The sequence below is a fragment of the Procambarus clarkii genome, chromosome 8 (genome assembly GCF_040958095.1).
Source record: "Procambarus clarkii isolate CNS0578487 chromosome 8, FALCON_Pclarkii_2.0, whole genome shotgun sequence".
Lineage (NCBI taxonomy): Eukaryota > Metazoa > Arthropoda > Malacostraca > Decapoda > Cambaridae > Procambarus > Procambarus clarkii.
The window spans coordinates 44,715,508-44,737,397 of NC_091157.1; the positions used below are offsets into that span (position 1 = coordinate 44,715,508).

Below are 21,890 nucleotides of genomic sequence, written 5' to 3' on the forward strand. Positions count from 1 at the left end.
AGATGAAGCGTGGGAAGATCTGCCAATAATCTCCGGACTACACGAAGATCTGCAGTAAGCAGACACGTTGAGTGCAGGTAAGGGGAAGGAACACTGAGTGCAGGTAGAAGGAGAAACATTGAGTGCACGTAGGGGGAAGAAACACTGAGTGCAGGTAGGGCGGGAATCACTGCGTGCAGGTAGGGGGAACAAACATTGAGTGACAGTTGCAGGGGGCAGAAATAGAACGAGAACAATTGTTCACATATTTCTGGCTGGTCATAGGTCGTTATAACTCGGGTACCGAGTTTGTTCCGTTATGGCTGAAACAATAGAGAAGTTATCATTCAATTTTTATATCCAAGATATTTGCTTGAGGACAAATATTTACAGGAATCGCTGAAGGCGGAAGAGGTCTCCACCAACCTCAGCTCTCAGCAAGAGGTCTGAATGAACCTCAGCTCTGAGCAACAGAAGGTCTTAGTGAACCTCAGCTCTGAGGAAGAGAAGATCTCAGTGAACCTCAGCTCTGAGCAAGAGAAGGTCTCAACGAACCTCAGCTCAGAGCAAGAGGTCTCAGTGAACCTCAGCTCTCAGCAAGAGGAGGTCTCCACGAACCTCAGCTCTGAGCAAGAGGTCTCAACGAACCTCAGCTCTGAGAAAGAGGAGGTCTCAACGAACCTCAGCTCTGAGAAAGAGGAGGTCTCAACGAACCTCAGCTCTGAGAAAGAGGAGGTCTCAACGAACCTCAGCTCTGAGAAAGAGGTCTCAGTGAACCTCAGCTCTAAGCAAGAGGAGGTCTCAACGACCCTCAGATCTCTGCAAATTGCGGCAGAAGCTGTGGTAATTGGCGGTCATTTTCTTGACTCACTTCTCTTTGCTTACTGGTGGTACATGGCTGACTCCCACGCTTCAACACGACGGTACGCTTGTGGTACACTCACAGGTGTTTGTGAGACAATTCATATAACTTTTAGCCTATCAACTGTCCAGTGTGTGTTGCGCCGGCCAGCCGCCTGGGGACCGCAGGCTGCCTTCACCAGCCGCCTGGGGACCGCAGGCTGCCTTCACCAGCCGCCTGGGGACCGCAGGCTGCCTTCACCAGCCGCCTGGGGACCGCAGGCTGCCTTCACCAGCCGCCTGGGGACCGCAGGCTGCCTTTACCAGCCGCCTGGGCACCGCAGGCTGCCTTCACCAGCCGCCTGGAGACCGCAGGCTGCCTTCATCAGCCGGGATGCGTCTCTGACACAACATCAGTTTAATAATGCGTCGTGCTTTTTAACTAGAATATCCAGAGCTTACGTTAATAACTTGTTATATCCGTGATAATCAGGCTGGCCATAACGATATTAGCATATTTTTGTTTATGATAAATAATAATGTCTGTTATAAACCTAAATTTTTCATGTAGGATTAGTGAATAATCGACTGTTTTTTTTTGTTTACAATATTATGCTCAGTTTGTTTCAGAAGTAACAAAAAGTTTGACTAAAATTACATTACGTATGTGTGTGTATATGTGTTCTGGAGCTCCCACTGTGTACTGGACCTCTCCTACTGTGTACTGGACGTCTCCCATTGTGTACTGGACCTCTCCCACTCCTCTATTCCCTGTACATATCGCCAAAGGTATCTTTCCTTCCGGATAAAGTAGCATCTCTCTGTCTACCTCTCCCGTGTTTCCTACATCTTCAGCATCTTTATCTCCCCTTCCCTGGTTACCTTTACTTTAATTATTATTTTGTTTTTGATCATTCATTTATTATAATAATCTGTCCCATGTTGCTTATGTTATTATTTTCTCTGTCATGATTCTCGTCCTGTCCACCTTTTCCTTTTTTTGTGTCAATATTATGGATTAGGTGTTTTAAACCTTGTTCTGCTCTTCTCCCTCTCTGCCCATTCTGTCTCCCACCCTCCCACCCTTCTTCCTCCCTACTCCGCCCTTGTTCCGCCTCCACCCTGGTCTGGCGGGGTGTCGGGTGATGTGCATGTCTCGTGTCTTATTTTACTGTCATCCATAAATTAGTTTTCTCCTCTCATCTATTTTCATTTGAGCCATTGGGATTCTTCTCTTTCTGGGTGAGTTTACCGGGTATATGATTCTCACCTCTGATGGTAGCTCATGATTCTCCCTTGCTTGCCTTCTCCCATGAACGTAAGCAATCATCTCATCATCTCTGTGTCCTACATCCCTCTTCGGCGTGCTCTCACTTGCCTCACCTCTCATCACTTCTCTCTCACTGTTCTGTCTCCTCATTTCAGCGTGTTTACCATGCCTCGTCTCTCCCATCTGACTAACCCACCATTTGAAAAGTTTGTGTTTAGATGTGTTGTGTAAATTTTTCTCCCGTCTTCTTCAGAGACTAATATATTGTGTATCCAGCCTCTCACTCTTCTCTAGCCTCTTGCCTTTAGTCTCCAGTGAGCTCTTGCATTCTTCTGCTCTTCTCTCCTTTATCATTCTCTTCTTCCTTTCTCATCCTATCCGCTTTTAAATTCACTCTCTTACCTCTTAAGAGCTTTTGTCCCAGGGGGCTTTCTCGACCGTCCCGAGGGCTGGCTGGTCCACCGGATGCTGCTCCACCCACCCCGAGGGCTGGCTGGTCCACCAGATGTTGGTCCACCCACCCCGAGGGCTGGCTGGTCCACCGGATGTTGGTCCACCCACCCCGAGGGCTGGCTGGTCCACCAGATGCCGCTCCACCCGCCCCGAGGGCTGGCTGGTCCACCGGATGTTGGTCCACCCACCCCGAGGGCTGGCTGGTCCACCAGATGCCGCTCCACCCGCCCCGAGGGCTGGCTGGTCCACCGGATGTTGGTCCACCCACCCCGAGGGCTGGCTGGTCCACCGGATGCTGCTCCACCCACCCCGAGGGCTGGCTGGTCCACCCACCCCGAGGGCTGGCTGGTCCACCGGACGCCGCTCCACCCGCCTGTCCCCACCCACTGGGACCTAAAACCTTTTAGAGCCGACGCGGGATGTGGCCCAAGAATATTTCCACAATTTCCGTTGCGGGAGAAATTATTTGTGATCTCTTTGAAGTTTTGGACGGAATTTTGGTGCCTTTATTTACGCTTTTGGGCCACGCTGATATTTGTCAATTTTTTCTTTACATTACACTTTCTTCTCTTTCACTTAAGTCTTGACGACGCCAACAGCATTGTTGTGAAGTTTGAAACCTCAAAAATAAACAGAACATTTTGGAAATAATGTGTTCTAGAACCCCATGAAGAAAAAGGAAATACCAGTTAGTCAGTGGTACCCAAACTAGGGTCAATTTCACGACTGGGGAAATTTGATTGTTTCAGTGAGGTAGCTGGATACTTCTGCAAGTTTATTTTTTCCTGAATTTCGTTCCGCTTGTAAAGAAAGAGATGCAACAGACTTAATGTGTATTGAGATGATACATTGGTATTATCTATCACCAAACCAGGGATCAACAAGCTAGCAACATTTTCACTATCCACCACTATTAAGCCAGCGATGCGGAATTACTTTTCAATGCACTCCCTCTACTGATATTTCTTTAAGAGAGAGAACTGAATATCCTTTCAGACTAGTTTAAGCTTGAAGCATTGCATAAACTATTAGGGGCCTACGTTGATGTTCTAAAGAAGTTATTGCTACGAAGTTGCAATATTCCAAGTCCATAGATACAATTTCCAAAGTGACTATTGCTAAATAAATACTCTGAGAACTGGGCTAATGTTAAATGCAACTTTCCTGCGTGTAAACGTTGCCAATCATGTTGCTGACTCAGACTCCTCGAAAGTTATGGGTCACAGCACAGGGCTTGTTGAACAGCACTGGACACAATCAGCACTTATCAGTTGCTGCAGTAATACTGTTAATACCAGCCCCGGTCAACCTTGATCCTAACCTAGCTACCAAAATTTCTTGTAAATTTAATCTCCTCCAGAATATCAACTGAGGCCCTCGACTAGTTTTTGTAATGCTGCCCTTTACTCTGTTGGGATGGTTAGCCATTGTTAGGTTTTGTAATCCAGTTCTTTATACATTACTAATTATCCCAATTCGTTGTAATTTTTATCCTATAATTCCATATTTATCGCGCCTTAACTATTGAGAGAAAAAATACTTGAGTATACCTGACACGGTCCGTTTTCTTATGATTTTAGCGCGAGTTTATATTGACAACTACGACATTTCTTCCCCTGTACAGTTTCTTTAAGCAACTGACATGTGGAGAGCTAATGTCACAATTGATATGTTTGTCCTGCACTCCGCCCCCATCCAGTAGTTAGTTGTTCCCTTAAGCCATTTCCCTATTACTATATGCTTTTTCCATTTCCCCTGCTTCGTTTTTTCATGTTTTATCAATTTCGAATTTTTCCTAAAGTGTTTGCTTCATACATTCCCATTCTTCCTTTTTCTTACACTCTTTGTTCTCGCATTATACTGTTCTCCTTTGATCTAATCCGTCTTGTGCCATTTATGTCTTCCGTTCCCACATCTCCTTCCTGTGTGTATACTACCCTCTCCTGGTGTCTCCCTCGTTGTCCCTGACAAGAACACTGAATATATATACACTGACAAGAATATATATATATATATATATATATATATATATATATATATATATATATATATATATATGTGTGTGTGTGTGTGTGTGTGTGTGTGTGTGTGTGTGTGTGTGTGTGTGTGTGTGTGTGTGTGTGTGTGTGTGTGTGTGTGTGTGTGTCCTCGGTTCCTGTCCGGAAGCAGAGGAACCCCAAGAGATCCCCAACTTTTAAACACTCCTTATATTCACCAATGTATAACTTGTAACCTTTAAAGATCTAATAAAGGAAAACACAACACAAAAATGAAGAGAGGGTGCTAGGACAAAGGAAAACGGAAACTGCATTGGAGAGGACCCAAAAATTCCATCTAATGCGTTAAATGTGCTTTTTTTCCAAGATAAGGGTTTCCCTTCTTCCAGCCAGAAGTGGTGCTCCCTCCCCTTTATAAATATGAAATGAATTTTGGCAGTTTGTAAGGAATGTTAACACTTATTATCTGAATTGCTCACTCATTCTGTGGCTACATCGTAACTAAGTTCATACCGAACAATATCGAAGATTCACAACAGCACGACATTATGTCCTCAAGGTCAGGTCAGAGTCTCCACTGGTCAGGTCACAACTAGGCAGCTGCCAGAGTTATCTCACATGGCAAAATCTTTAAGAAATAGAGAAAACAAACATACTTCTCGAGTAAGCACTTGTCAACACGTCCTCTTAGATTTACCTGCGCGTTTCTTCCAGCAGTTACACCTCCGCTGGGTGTCCTCTCCCAGCTAAGTTTCCAGAACTAAACTGAGTTACGATATTGGTGTTGCGTCTTGACCACTGCAGAAAACTGTTCTGCAAGCTTTCCTGTATCGATTTGTCTCACTCAGCTTGGGTCTCCCTTTTCTTCCGACTTGTATTTGACCTTTTCATTACATTTTGCAGTTTCTCAGTCCTCCCTCAAATGGTATTTTTTGGAGAAAACAGAAAATCTACTACTGTCCCAATCATCACATAATTCTCTTTTGTTCATATCGCCCAGGTTGTTCCCTGGTGACTCAACGCCTCGTTCCTATCACTCAGGAGCCTCTCCCCAGATCGTTGTTTTTCTAGGGTCGAGTGGGCGCATTCTCGGCTCCAGAGTTCAACTCCCCGGGACCAAAGAACCAAAGCTCAACCCCCGCAAGCACAACTAGGTGAGTACAGGTGGAGTGCCGGTGGATATCAACGTTAACTCCACAAACGATGAATTCAGCTGATGAACACGGACTTGGGTTGTATAGGTGGGATTTTATCGTTTGGTAATTTGTTAACAAGTAATGTGTCACTGATGGCTTAAATAGAAGTAAATTGATGCATAACTATATGTACTTACGTATTGTGGCTTTGCTCTTTGAGAGAGAGAGAGAGAGAGAGAGAGAGAGAGAGAGAGAGAGAGAGAGAGAGAGAGAGAGAGAGAGAGAGAGAGAGAGAGAGAGAGAGAGAGAGAGAGAGAGAGAGCACCAGCTGTACATTGTGTACAACTGGTGGTGGGACTTACTAAGTTGTTCCAACGTTGTGTACAGCTTGCGGTGGGACTTACAAATGGTGGAAGGATGTTTAAAGTTGTGTTTGTGTGTGTGTGTGTGTGTGTGTGTGTGTGTGTGTGTGTGTGTGTGTGTGTGTGTGTGTGTGTGTGTGTGTGTGTGTGTGTGTGTGTGTGTGTGTGTGCAGAGTGTGGGCGCAACCACAGTGGTTGAGGAGGGGTAAACACAGCCACAGTGCCAGTCAAAGCACTTCGTTATCGTCCACAAAAGAGACGCTCAGTGCCTCTTCCCCTCCCACTCTTAGACGGGCTCCAGGGAGGCTCAGTGCTGGGAAGGGGCACCCAGACCAAGGCTCAGTGCTGGGAAGGGGCACCCAGACCAAGGCTCAGTGCTGGGAAGGGGCACCCAGACCAAGGCTCAGTGCTGGGAAGGGGCACCCAGACCAAGGCTCAGTGCTGGGAAGGGGCACCCGGACCAAGGCTCAGTGCTGGGAAGGGGCACCCAGACCAAGGCTCAGTGCTGGGAAGGGGCACCCAGACCAAGGCTCAGTGCTGGGAAGGGGCACCCGGACCAAGGCTCAGTGCTGGGAAGGGTTACAAGATCAACGTGAGGAGGAAATTCTGAGAAAAAAAATTGATAGGCGGTAGAGGAACAATAATTGAGACGAGAGAGAGAGCATGAAAGCTCCCATAACCCACATATTCAGTCTTGTTCCTATTGGCTTACCTAGGCTAAGCCTTGCGGTCTTCTCACCTCTGCTCGTGTGCTCATAACATGACACTTGGCTGAGTTAAATCTTAGCAGCCACTTTTTAGATCACTTTCAAAGTTTGTTCATACTGGTCTGTAGAGTATCACAGTCTCTCGTTGTTGTCTCTCTTCCCGTTGTCACTAAACAGTCAAGATGCTTTGTCAGGTCTTTGACATACACTAGAAACACGATGGACCCCAGCATCGATCCTTGCGGCACTCCGCTCACAATTTTTTTCCACTCTGATATCTCAGCTCTCACTGTAACACTCGTAGCTCAGTGTTACTCAGTGCATGTCGTAGCTCAGTCGATTAAGGCAGCGTCCGGGATGCTCTCGGACGCAGATTCGAATCCTCGTCACGGCCCTTGAGGATTTGTTCATTTGATGCATCACGCAATTGTGATTTATGTGTGTAATGTGAGGTGCTATCCATTCTTCTGCCTTATATCTTATAATATATTGTTAAAACTTAATTAATATGTGGCTGGTTCTGTTTTAAATATAGCTCCCGGTGAAAAAAAATATATATAATTATTTCACAAGAGAGAAACAATCTGTGCTGTGAATTTATTTCATCACAGGAAATGCATTTGTTTTCCCATCAAATGAACATTTGTTTTAACTTTATTTTGGTTAATACTGCGGCCTCACGGGGCAACACTGGGCCGGGAGGGTGTTCCCGTGGTACGGGGCCGACAGTGGTGATGGACCGTCCCACAGTGGCCGCCAAACCTGACGTTGTTAAATGTTATTATTCTGCCAGACTGTTTATCTTGGTGACGTCACGTGTTTACCGCAATGCATTATGGGGCGACTGGGAGGTCCAAGGACCGCAGTGTAGCACCAGTGTTGTCCCGCCTTCAACACACACTACACAGCTGTGAGACAGTGTTGCTGCACCTCCAACACACATTACACAGCTGCGAGACAGTGTTGCTGCACCTCCAACACACACTACAGCTGTGGAACAGTGTTGCTGCACCTCCAACACACACTACACAGCTGTGAGACAGTGTTGCTCCACCTCCAACACACACTACAGCTGTGAGACAGTGTTGCTCCACCTCCAACACACACTACACAGCTGTGAGACAGTGTTGCTGCACCTGCAACACACACTACAGCTGTGAGACAGTGTTGCTCCACCTCCAACACACACTACACAGCTGTGAGACAGTGTTGCTGCACCTCCAACACACACTACAGCTGTGGAACAGTGTTGCTGCACCTCCAACACACACTACAGCTGTGGAACAGTGTTGCTGCACCTCCAACACACACTACAGCTGTGAGACAGTGTTGCTCCACCTCCAACACACACTACACAGCTGTGAGACAGTGTTGCTGCACCTCCAACACACACTACAGCTGTGGAACAGTGTTGCTGCACCTCCAACACACACTACACAGCTGTGAGACAGTGTTGCTGCACCTCCAACACACACTACAGCTGTGAGACAGTGTTGCTCCACCTCCAACACACTACACAGCTGTGAGACAGTGTTGCTCCACCTCCAACACACTACACAGCTGTGAGACAGTGTTGCTCCACCTCCAACACACTACACAGCTGTGAGACAGTGTTGCTCCACCTCCAACACACACTACACAGCTGCGAGCCTACTTTCACTTTTTCCTCTGGAGGGCGAACAAGATCCTTCCTAAAGCTCAATAAACGAAATTTTTGCGTCTCTCGCCTTTTGCGAGGCGACGGAAGAATTCTTCGTGTGACATTAAGGGAACAATATTGAGTCTTCGCTGGCGACTCAAGCCAGACTCGCAGCGCATCGAGGGGGTCTCGTCCCTGCTCCTTGCACCGACTAGAACAGATCAAATACCGTTATGAACAGTGATTCGGCGCCGCAGTTTGTCACAAGGTAGAGGCGGCCAGGACGGTGTTTTGCGGGCTGTGAACTACTGTGTGTCGATACGACCAGTACTGTGTCCAGGGGCACGGTATCTTCCCTCCATAGAGGAAAATGTAATTGTCTAGGAAAAAGCTCTTTGATGTATGTCACTTCCTTTTAAAGAGAGAGAGAGAGAGAGAGAGAGAGAGAGAGAGAGAGAGAGAGAGAGAGAGAGAGAGAGAGAGAGAGAGAGAGAGAGAGAGAGAGAGAGAGAGAGAGATAAACAGATAGAATATAAAGTGGTAAAGAGACTACTATGCTCATATTACTTGAAGTGAATGAAGCACTATACATTAAATACCGAGACTAAGCTGGTGGAGTATAATAAGCCAACAGATGGTGACCATACCAGCTGAGCCAGTGATCACGTCGCCACACACACACACACACACACACACACACACACACACACACACACACACACACACACACACACACACACCAGCATAATTAATTAACAAGGCTGTTTATTAGACCTGAGCGCAAGACACATGTATGTGCAGGGTGAAGTACTTGTGTGCTGGGTGAGGCACTTGTGTGCTGGGAGAGGCACTTGTATGTAGGGTGAGGCACTTTTGTACTGGGTGAGGCACTTGTGTGCTGGGTGAGGCACTTGTGTGTAGGGTAAGGCACTTCTCGCGGAACTGTTGTCAGGAATTTCCCCGAGTTCATCCCCACGGATGTAATTAAATCATGACGTATCAATTAACTGGCGGCATTATATTCCAGTCTGTTATTCAATACAAATGCTTCTGCCAGCATTTAACAAGTGAATGCTGGAATTTGATACACGAATTACAGGTCTATAAACAAAAGGGAGGCAATTCTACAGGTACAAAAGGACTGATAAGTACAAACTGGCAGGTATTTGCCCCGACCTGCAAAATCCAGGCGTCCGTCCTGCCTCAGACTGTAATTTCTCCCTTCCTGTAACCTGTTCCAGCCTCCACACCACCTGTATCTACGTACGGACGCGGCTGCTCGCAAACCTGACGCATGAATCACAGCCTGGTTGATCACGTATCCTATTTATCACTATAGAAAATCAACAATAACAACTAATGATGAATAAATAACATAAATAATAACCGAAATAAAATAAACAATAATGATAATAGTTATGATATATTATTGAGTATTTTTTTTTTTTGGGGGGGGGGGGGGGGGGAGGGAATGTCTTTGTTGACCAGACCACACACTAGAAGGTGAAGGGACGACGACGTTTCGGTCCGTCCTGGACCATTCTCAAGTCGATTGAGAATGTCTTTACTGGCGTGTGTGAGGGAAGTCTCCTCCTAGTGAGGGAAGTCTCCTCCTAGTGAGGGAAGTCTCCTCCTAGTGAGGGAAGTCTCCTCCTAGTGAGGGAAGTCTCCTCCTAGTGAGGGAAGTCTCCTCCTAGTGAGGGAAGTCTCCTCCTAGTGAGGGAAATCTCCTCCTAGTGAGGAGATCTTTTGATCCTGTGAGCCAGGTCCCTCCCCCCCCCCCATCGTCCTTGTCTCTCTCCCCTCCAAAACATATTACATCTCTGCTTCTGTGTCTACAAATTGTTCTCCGAGATTTTCTTTATATATTTTTGCTTGCATTTCTTTCCGCAGATATTATATATATATATATTGTGCCATTCGTCCATTTGTTCCTTGCCGCCTCACCCCAAAGACAATATAACTCGGTGTTAAACACGGTTAAACTTGTCTTTGAGAATGTAAGGAGTGACCTTGCGAAACACATTCCTAGGCGTCAGACCATAATAAAGTGTGAAAATGAACTTTGTAAACTTAATTTTTCAATTTCCCTCGACAGTTAAGAAAGACATAAGAAAAACTGAGGAGATTAGTGTTAGAATCATTAATCTCACACACCTCAACACTGATGAGGTGTGACAGTTTAGATGACAAAACTGTCATCTAAACGAGAGAGTAGTAGAAGGTTCGCCCTCTGCAATATGATATCTTCAGGCCACCAAATTAGACAGGTTAAATATCCCGAAAGAATCCCCAGGGTAAATAACAGTTCGGTTATATAGATTACACATTCGGTTCGGTTATAATACAACAGGGGTCCCGGATGTAATACAACAGGGGTCCCGGATGTAATACAACAGGGGTCCCGGATGTAATACAACAGGGGTCCCGGATGTAATACAACAGGGGTCCCGGATGTAATACAACAGGGGTCCCGGATGTAATACAACAGGGGTCCCGGATGTAATACAACAGGGGTCCCGGATGTAATACAACAGGGGTCCCGGATGTAATACAACAGGGGTCCCGGATGTAATACAACAGGGGTCCCGGATGTAATACAACAGGGGTCCCGGATGTAATACAACAGGGGTCCCGGATGTAATACAACAGGGGTCCCGGATGTAATACAACAGGGGTCCCGGATGTAATACAACAGGGGTCCCGGATGTAATACAACAGGGGTCGGCCACAGACACGCCAAACAGACCAATCAATACTGGAGAGACGCTCTCAACAGCAGGGGTCAGCCACAAACGAAAGTCCAACATAACGAACCAATACCAAGATGAAAGGTAAAGTTTACAGGGTAGTTGATTAGGTAATAATGACCCAATTGTACTCAAACTACCGGACGAATGAAGCCGGGAAAACTCTGGAAGCAATACAAAGGCAGTACCCATTATTAACATAAACAATCAGCAGTTAACAGTGAACAAAAAGCTACGACGGGTCGAACAATCTAAACTATAATGAAAATGTTGTTTAAGAGGATGAATATTATGTAAAATAAACAAAGAAAATTAAAATTCCAACTATATAATTATTTCAAAAATATTCTAAATGGTGATTCAATACAATTATATAGTGACACAAGATGTCCAAATGTCGATGAGAAGAATGTTAATTTGAAGAGATATGTGAACTGTTAAATTGGTTTAGTACTCTACATAGTTGGAGTATGATGACAAAACCACATATCAGAAGATGGAGAAACGATATGATGACCTAACGAGATGTGTAGTTTGGTCATTATATCCTCATCATCTGTATGTAATTGGAGCATTTTTAAACTCATTTCTAGCACCAAAATTTATATTATAAAACAATTATGCTTAACCTCACTATATAAATCGCATAAAGTATTTACACGAGTATTAACTAATTTCATTACCTTTCTCCATCTTCTAAAGACTGTCGGCATCTCTTGAAACTCTCAGAATCTTTTAATGTGTCAGCATTTATTAAAGCTGCATGCATCTTTTAAAACTGCCAGTATCTCTTGAAAAACTGTCAGGATTTCTCTCTTAATATTTTCAGCATCTCTTAAAACTGTCAGCATGTCTTTGCAACTATCATCACTTATTAACTGCATGCATTTCTTAAAACTGCTAGAATCTTTTGAAAACATGTTAGCATCTCTCTCTTAAAACTGCCAGCCTTTCTTACAGCTGCCAGCATCTCTTACAGCTGTCAGCATCTCTTACAGCTGTCAACATCTCTTAACAGCAGTCAACATCTCTCAAAACTACTAGCATCTCCCAAAACTACCCGGATCTCTTAAAACTGTCAGAACATCTTGAAACCATCTGTATTTCTTAAAACTGTCATCGTTTTTCACAAATTGCCTTGCTTCTCTCATTTGTGAAATGCGTCATTCTTGAAGTATCTTCAAGATCAGTCTAAACATTATTTACACCTACCACATTGACCATTATTACGTGAATTGACGCAGCATAATTATTATTAACGAAAGGGGGGTTAATATGGGTTTTAACCACACATTTCTTGGTTATTCTTGCTGGCTCACGGACCTTTCCTGTTTTCAATCAGAGTGCAGAATCGGTACAATAATATCTATACATATTTTGTACTCAGACCACAGTACCAAGCCTCACCACTCAAACCAGAGTACTGAGCCTCACCACTCAAACCAGAGTACCGAGCCTCACCACTCAAACCAGAGTACTGAGCCTCACCACTCAAACCTGTCTCTTGCACTACATTGTAAACTTGCCAATCATGGGGAGCTGTGACCTACAGGCTCAGTAAGCAACAGTCAGCGAGTGAGTAAAACTCATTAGCAGTATAACCTTAAATTTCTGCAACTCTCAGCCACTATTATCTAGCGCTCAGAGGTACGTGAAAGGTAATATGATTTTAATTATATTATAACGGAATTGTGCCGGAAAATTGTGTTTCACCGATGTATGTTGAGCCGTGTTGAGGCAGGTGTGTTTTCGTCGTGTCGAGCCAGGTGTGTGTGGTCGTTGTGTCACGGCGCTTCCCCTGGTACCTAAATGTCTCGCTGTGCCTGTTCACCCAGTGTGAACATTACACCAGCAAGCAGAACACAATTGGCTTACCCAGTGTGAACACCGGAAAGGGTCATCATCCACTAGAAGAATATCTTAGAGCTGGAGGTTCTCAAAGCTTAAAGAATGTTGACCAAACCACACATTAGAAAGTGAAGGGACGACGACGTCTCGGTCGTCGTCCTACAAACAATCGAGTTGAGAATGGTCCAGGATAGACCGAAACGTCGTCGTCCCTTCACTTTCTAGTATGTGGTTTGGTCAACATATTTCAGCCACGTTATTGTGACTCCTCGTATACTTAAAAAATGTCCTAAGCTGAAGGGTCGTGTTGTTGAATGAAACAACTCAAGGGACTGGTCTGTGAAGGTTCATTATCCCTGTATACTCCTGTTGGAAGTGATACGAATATACCCATGTTGGACGTTAAACGGGTATACCCATGATGGAAATGATCCATGTCTCCTGTACCCAGCACTCTACACCTGAGGAGCATTCTGGTGGCCGCAGCCTAGCACACACCCGGCTCCAACACATACTTTCTAGTGCTGATCAATATTTTCAAACTTTTCAATACTTTTTTGTATACAGCCGCTTTTCATGGGATTTTATACGAATAATTGTCTGAACTGAACAGAATTTTCCCCATTTCTCAATCCGTATTGACAGAGAAATTTTAGGTTATATTTATTTAGGATATTTAGGTGTTATTTTATATTTAGGTTATCCTGACTTGTTCTAGATTGTTTCTAAGAGTTCATCACCCTCCCCCCCCCCCACAACCATCAGCCGCCTTAGCGTCGACATATTTCCAAATGCTGCTGTTCACTCATTTGTTCAATAAAATGGATAATCATGATGAACAATAATGGTCTAATTAATTTAACATATCTGTTCACTGGTCCAGAAGAATGCCAATGGCCAATTAAGGTGATTCTTCTTTTTGACGCACAACATAAAGCTGACTATATTGCACATTGCACTAATTAACGCTTCTCACGCGCGAATGGCGGCAACAGCAGCTGCCTCGTATGGGCCAATAGGAGCTGACTCGTATGGGCCAATAGGAGCTGACTCGTATGGGCCAATAGGAGCTGACTCGTATGGGCCAATAGGAGCTGACTCGTATGGGCCAATAGGAGCTGCCTCGTATGGGCCAATAGGAGCTGCCTCGTATGGGCCAATAGGAGCTGCCTCGTATGGGCCAATAGGAGCTGCCTCGTATGGGCCAATAGCAGCTGCCTCGTATGGGCCAATAGGAGCTGCCTCGTATAGGCTAATAGAAGCTGTCTCGTATGGATGTTCCTGGAATGTCATACCAGGAACTATAACCTTCTGTCACGCCTCCTGGTCTCTTAAGGAACTATTTCACCTTGTAGAGTTAGATCATCCATATAATAGTTTCCAGATCACATATCTTCCTCGTGTGCATTCTAAGGAATACAGTTTGAATGATTTTAAGAACTCACAATAATTTAAATGATTTAAAACATTTCTGTATATTCTGCAGGTCTCCAGCTTTGAATGGAGCTGTTAGTGTGCAACAATATTCTGCCCATGATATCACTACTAACAATTACCATCGTTTGTTTGGTATCTCTAGTTTGGAAAGTTCTTGCTATCCAGCCTTTCATTTATGTGGCTTTATGACAGTTCCTGGAGTAGTTAGATATACCGGAAGTGGTTAAGAAAGATCATTAGCCTCAATTAAGTGAAATCATTTAACTCAAGGCTAACAGGCTACGGTGCAGGATATTTTCATAGATTATGACCTTTTCAGTACTGTCATTATTCTCTACCATGTCACCATCATCATCATCAGCATCACTATTCTTGTCATTGTGATTATCACTGTCATTAATTCATTATCATTATCATACTCAGCATCATCACCATCACTGCCACCACCATCATTATCATCACCATCGTTGTCATCGTCACCATCATTATTATGACCATGACCACTATCTTCATCACCATACCTGCATCATCACCCGCCTCACACCATCAACACCACAACTTTCACTACCTTCATCACAGTGAAAATAAAACAATACAATAACCGTACTGTATACACAGTATTAATAACATACAAATAATACACCAGAAATACAACATTCAAGCAATACAACAAAGATTCCAGACACATGAAAACTAGCATGAGAAAGAAAGGCAAATTAATGAGAAATATTGCTGTCCATTCTCAGAAGCCTGGGAATTAGATGTGAATATTTCTCAAGCTTTACGGCTTGTGGTAAGTGAGTGCCTTCAGGGAAGTGTGAGAGTGTATGTCATGGTGACTCAGTGTGTTCATCACTCTGGCTCAGTGTGTTCATCACCCTGGCTCAGTGTGTTCATCACCCTGGCTCAGTGTGTTCATCACTCTGGCTCAGTGTGTTCATCACTCTGGCTCAGTGTGTTCATCACCCTGGCTCAGTGTGTTCATCACTCTAGCTCAGTGTGTTCATCACTCTGGCTCAGTGTGTTCATCACTCTTGCTCAGTGTGTTCATCACTCTGGCTCAGTGTGTTCATCACTCTGGCTCAGTGTGTTCATCACTCTAGCTCAGTGTGTTCATCACTCTGGCTCAGTGTGTTCATCACTCTGGCTCAGTGTGTTCATCACCCTGGCTCAGTGTGTTCATCACCCTGGCTTAGTGTGTTCATCACCCTGGCTCAGTGTGTAGTGTATCACTCTGGCTGAGTGTGTAGTGTGTATCACCCTGGCTCAGTGTGTAGTGTCACCCTAGCTGAGTGTGTAGTGTGCATCAGCGTGACTGCGTTCATCCTGGAACAAAATCAATCCTATAACCTTTTTCCAATATTCCAGGTCAGATAATTTCAGTACTGTTCATCAGCCTATCAACACATCCCTCAAAAAACACTTTTTGTCACTATTTCATAACCGATCAATTTCACATTCTCTCCCTTCAACACACAATTTTAACAGATTAATCCAATTTCTCTCTTGCGCCACAGATATGCGTCACACACAAGTAAATTCTGGTATATAATAATTTTTTGTACAGTCACTATTTCACCTGTGACGTGTACGATTGATAGATGAAGATTAAAGAGGTGGCACGGGCATGAATAGCCCGTAAGGAACGTCTAAGGACTCAGATGAGATCTTATAGTAGAAGGGGGAGTGTGGAATTAATGGGGGATAGGAGAAATGGGTGTAGGATAAGGAAGAAAGGGGGGGGGGCTGGGAATGAACTATTAGAAGAAAGCGCCAAGCCATTACGACTATATAGCACTTGAAAGGGGCCAGGATAAGGATTTGGGATGAGACTGGGGGGAAGGAATGGTGCCCAACCACTTGGACGGTCGGGGATTGAACGCCGACCTGCATGAAGCGAGACCGTCGCTCTACCGTCCTGCCCAAGTAGCTTGGGGGGTGGAGGGGGTGGAGGGGGGGTGGAGGGGGTGGAGGGGGGGAGGGGGGGAGGGGAACCGGTTGGGGTGAAGGGGGGAGAGGAGAGGTTATGGAGAGTTCCACTTTACTCAGGAAGACATGATCAATACACCTCGTGAGGTGAGCATGACCCGGAAAATAGCATCAATACAGACAGGTGATGTACAGAGGAGTATTACTCTGACGTCACCCCTAGCGACAAGGAGCAAGGGGGAGGAGGGGGCTGAGGAATAAAATAGGGGAGAGGAGAGTGAGGCAAGAATATGGAGCATGCTGTGAGACGGCTTTGAGAAAAGGTAGTTGTAACTAATGATATACAAACATATGTTTATACTATATATACACAACCAGAGGTGGTACCTCTGGTTGGGTTTGCATGGACCCTTAGCTTTGAAGAAGAGGTTAAGCAGCACCCGGGGCAGCCTTATCAGTCTCCCAAGTGTGCTCACATAATATCTTCTCCTTCCACCCACTTATATATTTGAAATAATCTTTTATTTCAAGCTTTATTACACAAGATAAATTACATACTTGGTTACCAACTTTGTACAAAGTTAGTTTTCACAGACTGTTTAGTTCCAACAAAATATATTCGATGTATATTTTTCCTTTTATTATATACCACTATAAGTATACTCTCCTTGATCTATAATTACCTATTTACTAATGCTAATATAATCGTATGCTCCTTTACTTTTATTCTGTGTATAAGCCCTATACAATTGACTATTTTCAGACAGTTTAATCAGTCTGATTGTCAAATGTGTTCGTCTTGTCCTGAAAATTAGGCGGAACAATGTTACAATCGCCTTCACTTGACATGGATTGTTCCATTTTTGTAACTGACAGTTAAGCTGTTTGAAGACAATGGAAGATAATTATGAATTCTTCTGCCAATTACATCCAGTCCCAACTACCTGACTAAGGATGTTTCTGAACGGTAGGTGCATGTGAGCTGTGAATATTCGCAGGGAATAGTTGCCTCCAAGCTGTGAATATTCTCAGAGAACAGTTGCCTCCAAGCTGTGAATATTCTCAGAGAACAGTTGCCTCCAAGCAGCGAATATTCTCAGAGAACAGTTGCCTCCAATTAGGGAATATTCGCAGAGAACAGTTGCCTCCAATTAGGGAATATTCGCAGAGAACAGTTGCCTCCAAGCAGCGAATATTCGCAGAGAACAGTTGCCCCCAAGCAGGGAATATTCTCAGAGAACAGTTGCCTCCAAGCAGGGAATATTCGCAGAGAACAGTTGCCTCCAAGCAGCGAATATTCGCAGAGAACAGTTGCCTCCAAGCAGGGAATATTCTCAGAGAACAGTTGCCTCCAAGCAGGGAATATTCTCAGAGAACAGTTGCCTCCAAGCAGGGAATATTCTCAGAGAACAGTTGCCTCCAAGCAGGGAATATTCGCAGAGAACAGTTGCCTCCAAGCAGCGAATATTCGCAGAGAACAGTTGCCTCCAAGCAGGGAATATTCTCAGAGAACAGTTGCCTCCAAGCAGGGAATATTCGCAGAGAACAGTTGCCTCCAAGCAGCGAATATTCGCAGAGAACAGTTGCCTCCAATTAGGGAATATTCGCAGAGAACAGTTGCCTCCAAGCAGCGAATATTCGCAGAGAACAGTTGCCTCCAAGCAGCGAATATTCACAGAGAACAGTTGCCTAAAATTAGGGAATATTCGCAGAGAACAGTTGCCTAAAATTAGGGAATATTCGCAGAGAACAGTTGCCTCCAAGCAGCGAATATTCGCAGAGAACAGTTGCCTCCAAGCAGCGAATATTCGCTGAGAACAGTTGCCTCGAAGCAGGGAATATCTGCAGGGAAGAGTGAGAGGGAAGCAGCATTATAAAGCAGCTAGTGTTGGCCTAGAGGGTCGAGAGGAAAGATGAGAGCCTGGCAAGATGCTGTAGTTAGCATGCAGGAGGATGCTGGCGGGAGACGTGGTGGCTCACAGCCCGGCTCCCTGTGGCTGCCCTCTTGTGCTCCTAACACACGTGTTCGCACACATATACATATACATATAGATACATATATATGCGCGTACTCTGTCTCTCAAATCCTTATGCTTCTTCTCTCTAACCCTTCTTTCTCTCTCCCTGTTTCCCCTCTCATGCAGGCAAACGTAAACACACACACACACACACACACACACACACGTTGGAAGACAGAAGAGTTAGGGGGGACATGATCACCACATTCAAGATTCTCAAGGGAATCGACAGGGTTGATAAAGACAGGCTATTTAACACAAGGGGCACACGCACTAGGGGACACAGGTGGAAACTGAGTGCCCAAATGAGCCACAGAGATATTAGAAAGAACTTTTTTAGTGTCAGAGTGGTTGACAAATGGAATGCATTAGGAAGCAATGTGGTGGAGGCTGACTCCATACACAGTTTCAAGTGTAGATATGATAGAGCCCAATAGACTCAGGAACCTGTACACCTGTTGATTGACGGTTGAGAGGCGGGACCAAAGAGCCAGAGCTCAACCCCCGAAAGCACAACTAGGTGAGTACAGACTAGTACCCGAACTGAGGGGTATGAGCTACGAGGAGAGACTACGGGAATTAAACATCACGTCACTGGGAGACAGAAGAGTTAGAGGGGACATGATCATCACATACAAGATTCTTAGAGGAATTGATAGGGGTAGATCGTTACTCGTCATTCTTTGATTTTGGTTAGAATACTGTTTACTATTATGAAGTGTAACGCACAGCCTATAGGCCTAGAAAATGCACTTCACACTGCTTGTGAAAACATTTGCCAGTCACTCTCTCTCTCTCTCTCTCTCTCTCTCTCTCTCTCTCTCTCTCTCTCTCTCTCTCTCTCTCTCTCTCTCTCTCTCTCTCTCTCTCTCTCTCTCTCTTTCTCTCTCTCTCGGCGGTTTAAAACAGCATTCAATTATTCACAGCACTAAGATAGGGAGGGGGTATGACATGGGTGTTCAGGACTGATGACATTGTAATTCAGATGAGAAAAGGAAAAAAATTACATATAAGTGTCCAGCAAGAGTGGGAAGGCGCGCAGGACCAGTGCACAAACATAATGTAGAATCTGAGAAAAAACTGAAGAAAGAGCTGGAGGGTTTGAGAGATGTATTCAACAAGGGATGTGAAGGAACAGGAGAAATGGGAGAGGTGTTACAGGAATTCAAGGAATCCAAAGATGGCCACAGAATATAAACGGTAAAACAACATACACCGTGTCAGGAGAGAATCTTGTAGCAGAAGGTAGAAACAGATGATAAACAGAAGGAAGAAGTAAACCATGCGATTACTCATAGCAAGCCCCAATTGCAAGAGCTAATTAAGAACTGTGAGAAATAACTAGTTAACTTAGGAGAAGAATGACATAAAATCCAAGCCAGAAGGCAGTTATTAATGATAAATAATGTACTTGGACAAAAAATTAACAAGTCAAGCAAACTCGAGCCTGTCAGTGTTTGGCGCTGATGATAAACTAATGTGAAGGATCAGAACTGAGGAGCAATGCAACACATTGTAAATTGAATAAGAAATTTCTCCAGAGATTGTCAGAGAAATGGCTATTGAACTTTAACCCAGAAAACTGTAAGGTTACACGAATAAGTTTTGAAGTGTTGTTGTGTTGATTTAGGGGCGACGACGATCGTGGGATCGGATGCGCCCTTAAGTTTTGAAGTGATGCCTCAAAATCAGTACAGAATGAAGGAAATGCATCTTTCCAATTCAGGGAAAAATTAGGAGACAATTCAGAATATAATAACGGAGGCACTAATCAGCAGAATACCATCAGTTGCACCAGGCTAAAGTTCAGGTAGCCTACAGGAACCTAGAGAAAGAAGCTTTCTGAGTGCTAGACACGACATTTGTGAAAACCCAGCCTAGAGTTTACTGCCCCGGCATATTGGGATATAGACTGGGAAGCAAGAAATCTATGCATTGGCTGTGCTTCATGGAGAGGAAGATTGTTAAGTTAAAGATAATCCAGCATCTTCATTACCACCCCCAGCAGCCGTCTCTCCACCCCAGCACCACCCTCATCACCCTAGCACCACCCTCATCACCCTCATCACCCTCTTCACCCCAGGAGCAGGTCCTCAGGTAAGGTGACACACACACCGGGTGAATGACACATTAGAGCGGTAACGAGGAAACTTGGTGTGAGGTCGACCCGTGAAACAAAGGGTGACGCTCCTGTCTCAGAGCAGGTGTTGTCTGCCTCCTGTCTCAGTGCAGGTGTTGCCTCGCTCGTGTCCTTGTACAGGTGTTGCCTGGTTACTGTCTTAGTGTGGGTGTTGCCTCGCTCCCTCGTGGTCCACCTTCCTATCCCCAACACGTCCATTTATCCTCTTTGCCTCTTATCTTGGGGAAGAATGGTACAAATCCCAAGCCTGCGATGCCTCTTTCAAGTCACTGTTGGCACTGTTCTGTTGCTCCTGCTGCTGCTGTTGGTGCTGTTGCTCCTGCTGCTGCTGCTGTTGTTGTTCCTGGTTTTGCTGCTGCTGCTGCTGCTGCTTTGGCTACACATGCTGCTTTCTTCTGTTCTGCCAACTGCGTTTGTGCTTGTCCTGTCTCCTGCTTCACTCTCCCCCTGGACTCTGCTCCACCCGCATGTTCTCGTGACATCGACGAGAAACTGCGCATGCGTACGAGGCAGTGATCAATGGCTACGCATACGTACCAGTTAGTGATCAGGGGCGGAGCAAGCGCACCAGACAGCGATCAGGAACTTCACATGCGTTCAAGGCTGGGATCAGGAACTGCATATGCGCACCAGGCAGTGAACAAGGACTGCGCATGCGTATCAGAGACTGCGTGTGTGTAAAAGGCAACAATCAGGGACTACGTGCGCGCACCAGGCTGCGATCAGGTACTGCGCAGGCGCCCTACTCATACTGCCGCCCCCCACCGCGTCACTGTTGACAACAAGGCAGATGGCGCCACCTGCCACCTCCAGGCGGTGGTTGTGCATAAGTTATGGCCCCACACACCCCTACGGTCTTCCAGGCATTAATATGATGTATGATTATTGCCTTGTTGCAGAGTGAAGTGAAAAGAAAACCAACCAATATATTTCTTCTGCGATAATACCTCAAGAGCCGCAGCTCACTCTGCAAGTTAAATTCTTTCTGAGGGGAATGTTTACTGAGGTAGCGGGCTCCGTTGAGTCGTACGGTGATGCACGGTAGTAATAATTTATGAATATTCTGCATCGTACGGTGAAGAATATTATTTGTAACTAATTATGCCTTCGATATAACTTAAAGCGAATGTCCAATGCGTTGTTAACCCTTAGAGTGCGCAATGAAAACAATATGCAGACGATGAGTCACAATAACCAGACTGCGCTGAGTCACTGCGCCGGAGATATGATGACAAAACCACACAAGGGGACACAGTTGGAAAGTTCCCAGTGTCAGAGTAGTTAACAGGTGGAATGCATCAGGCAGTGATGTGGGTGGAGGCTGACTCCATACACAGTTTCAAATGTAGATATGATAGAGCCCAGTAGGCTCAGGAATCTGTACA

General features: G+C 45.1%; 1 protein-coding gene across 1 annotated transcript; it reads left to right on the forward strand.

Moving 5' to 3' along the window:
• Positions 1-429: 429 nt before the first annotated feature.
• Positions 430-17,944, forward strand: LOC138360894 (uncharacterized). The gene is made up of 3 exons (XM_069320404.1): positions 430-902; positions 14,468-14,541; positions 17,346-17,944. The coding sequence occupies exons 1-3, from the start codon at positions 430-432 to the stop codon at positions 17,942-17,944; spliced, it is 1,146 nt and encodes a 381-aa protein (XP_069176505.1).
• The last annotated feature ends 3,946 nt before the right edge of the window (positions 17,945-21,890 follow it).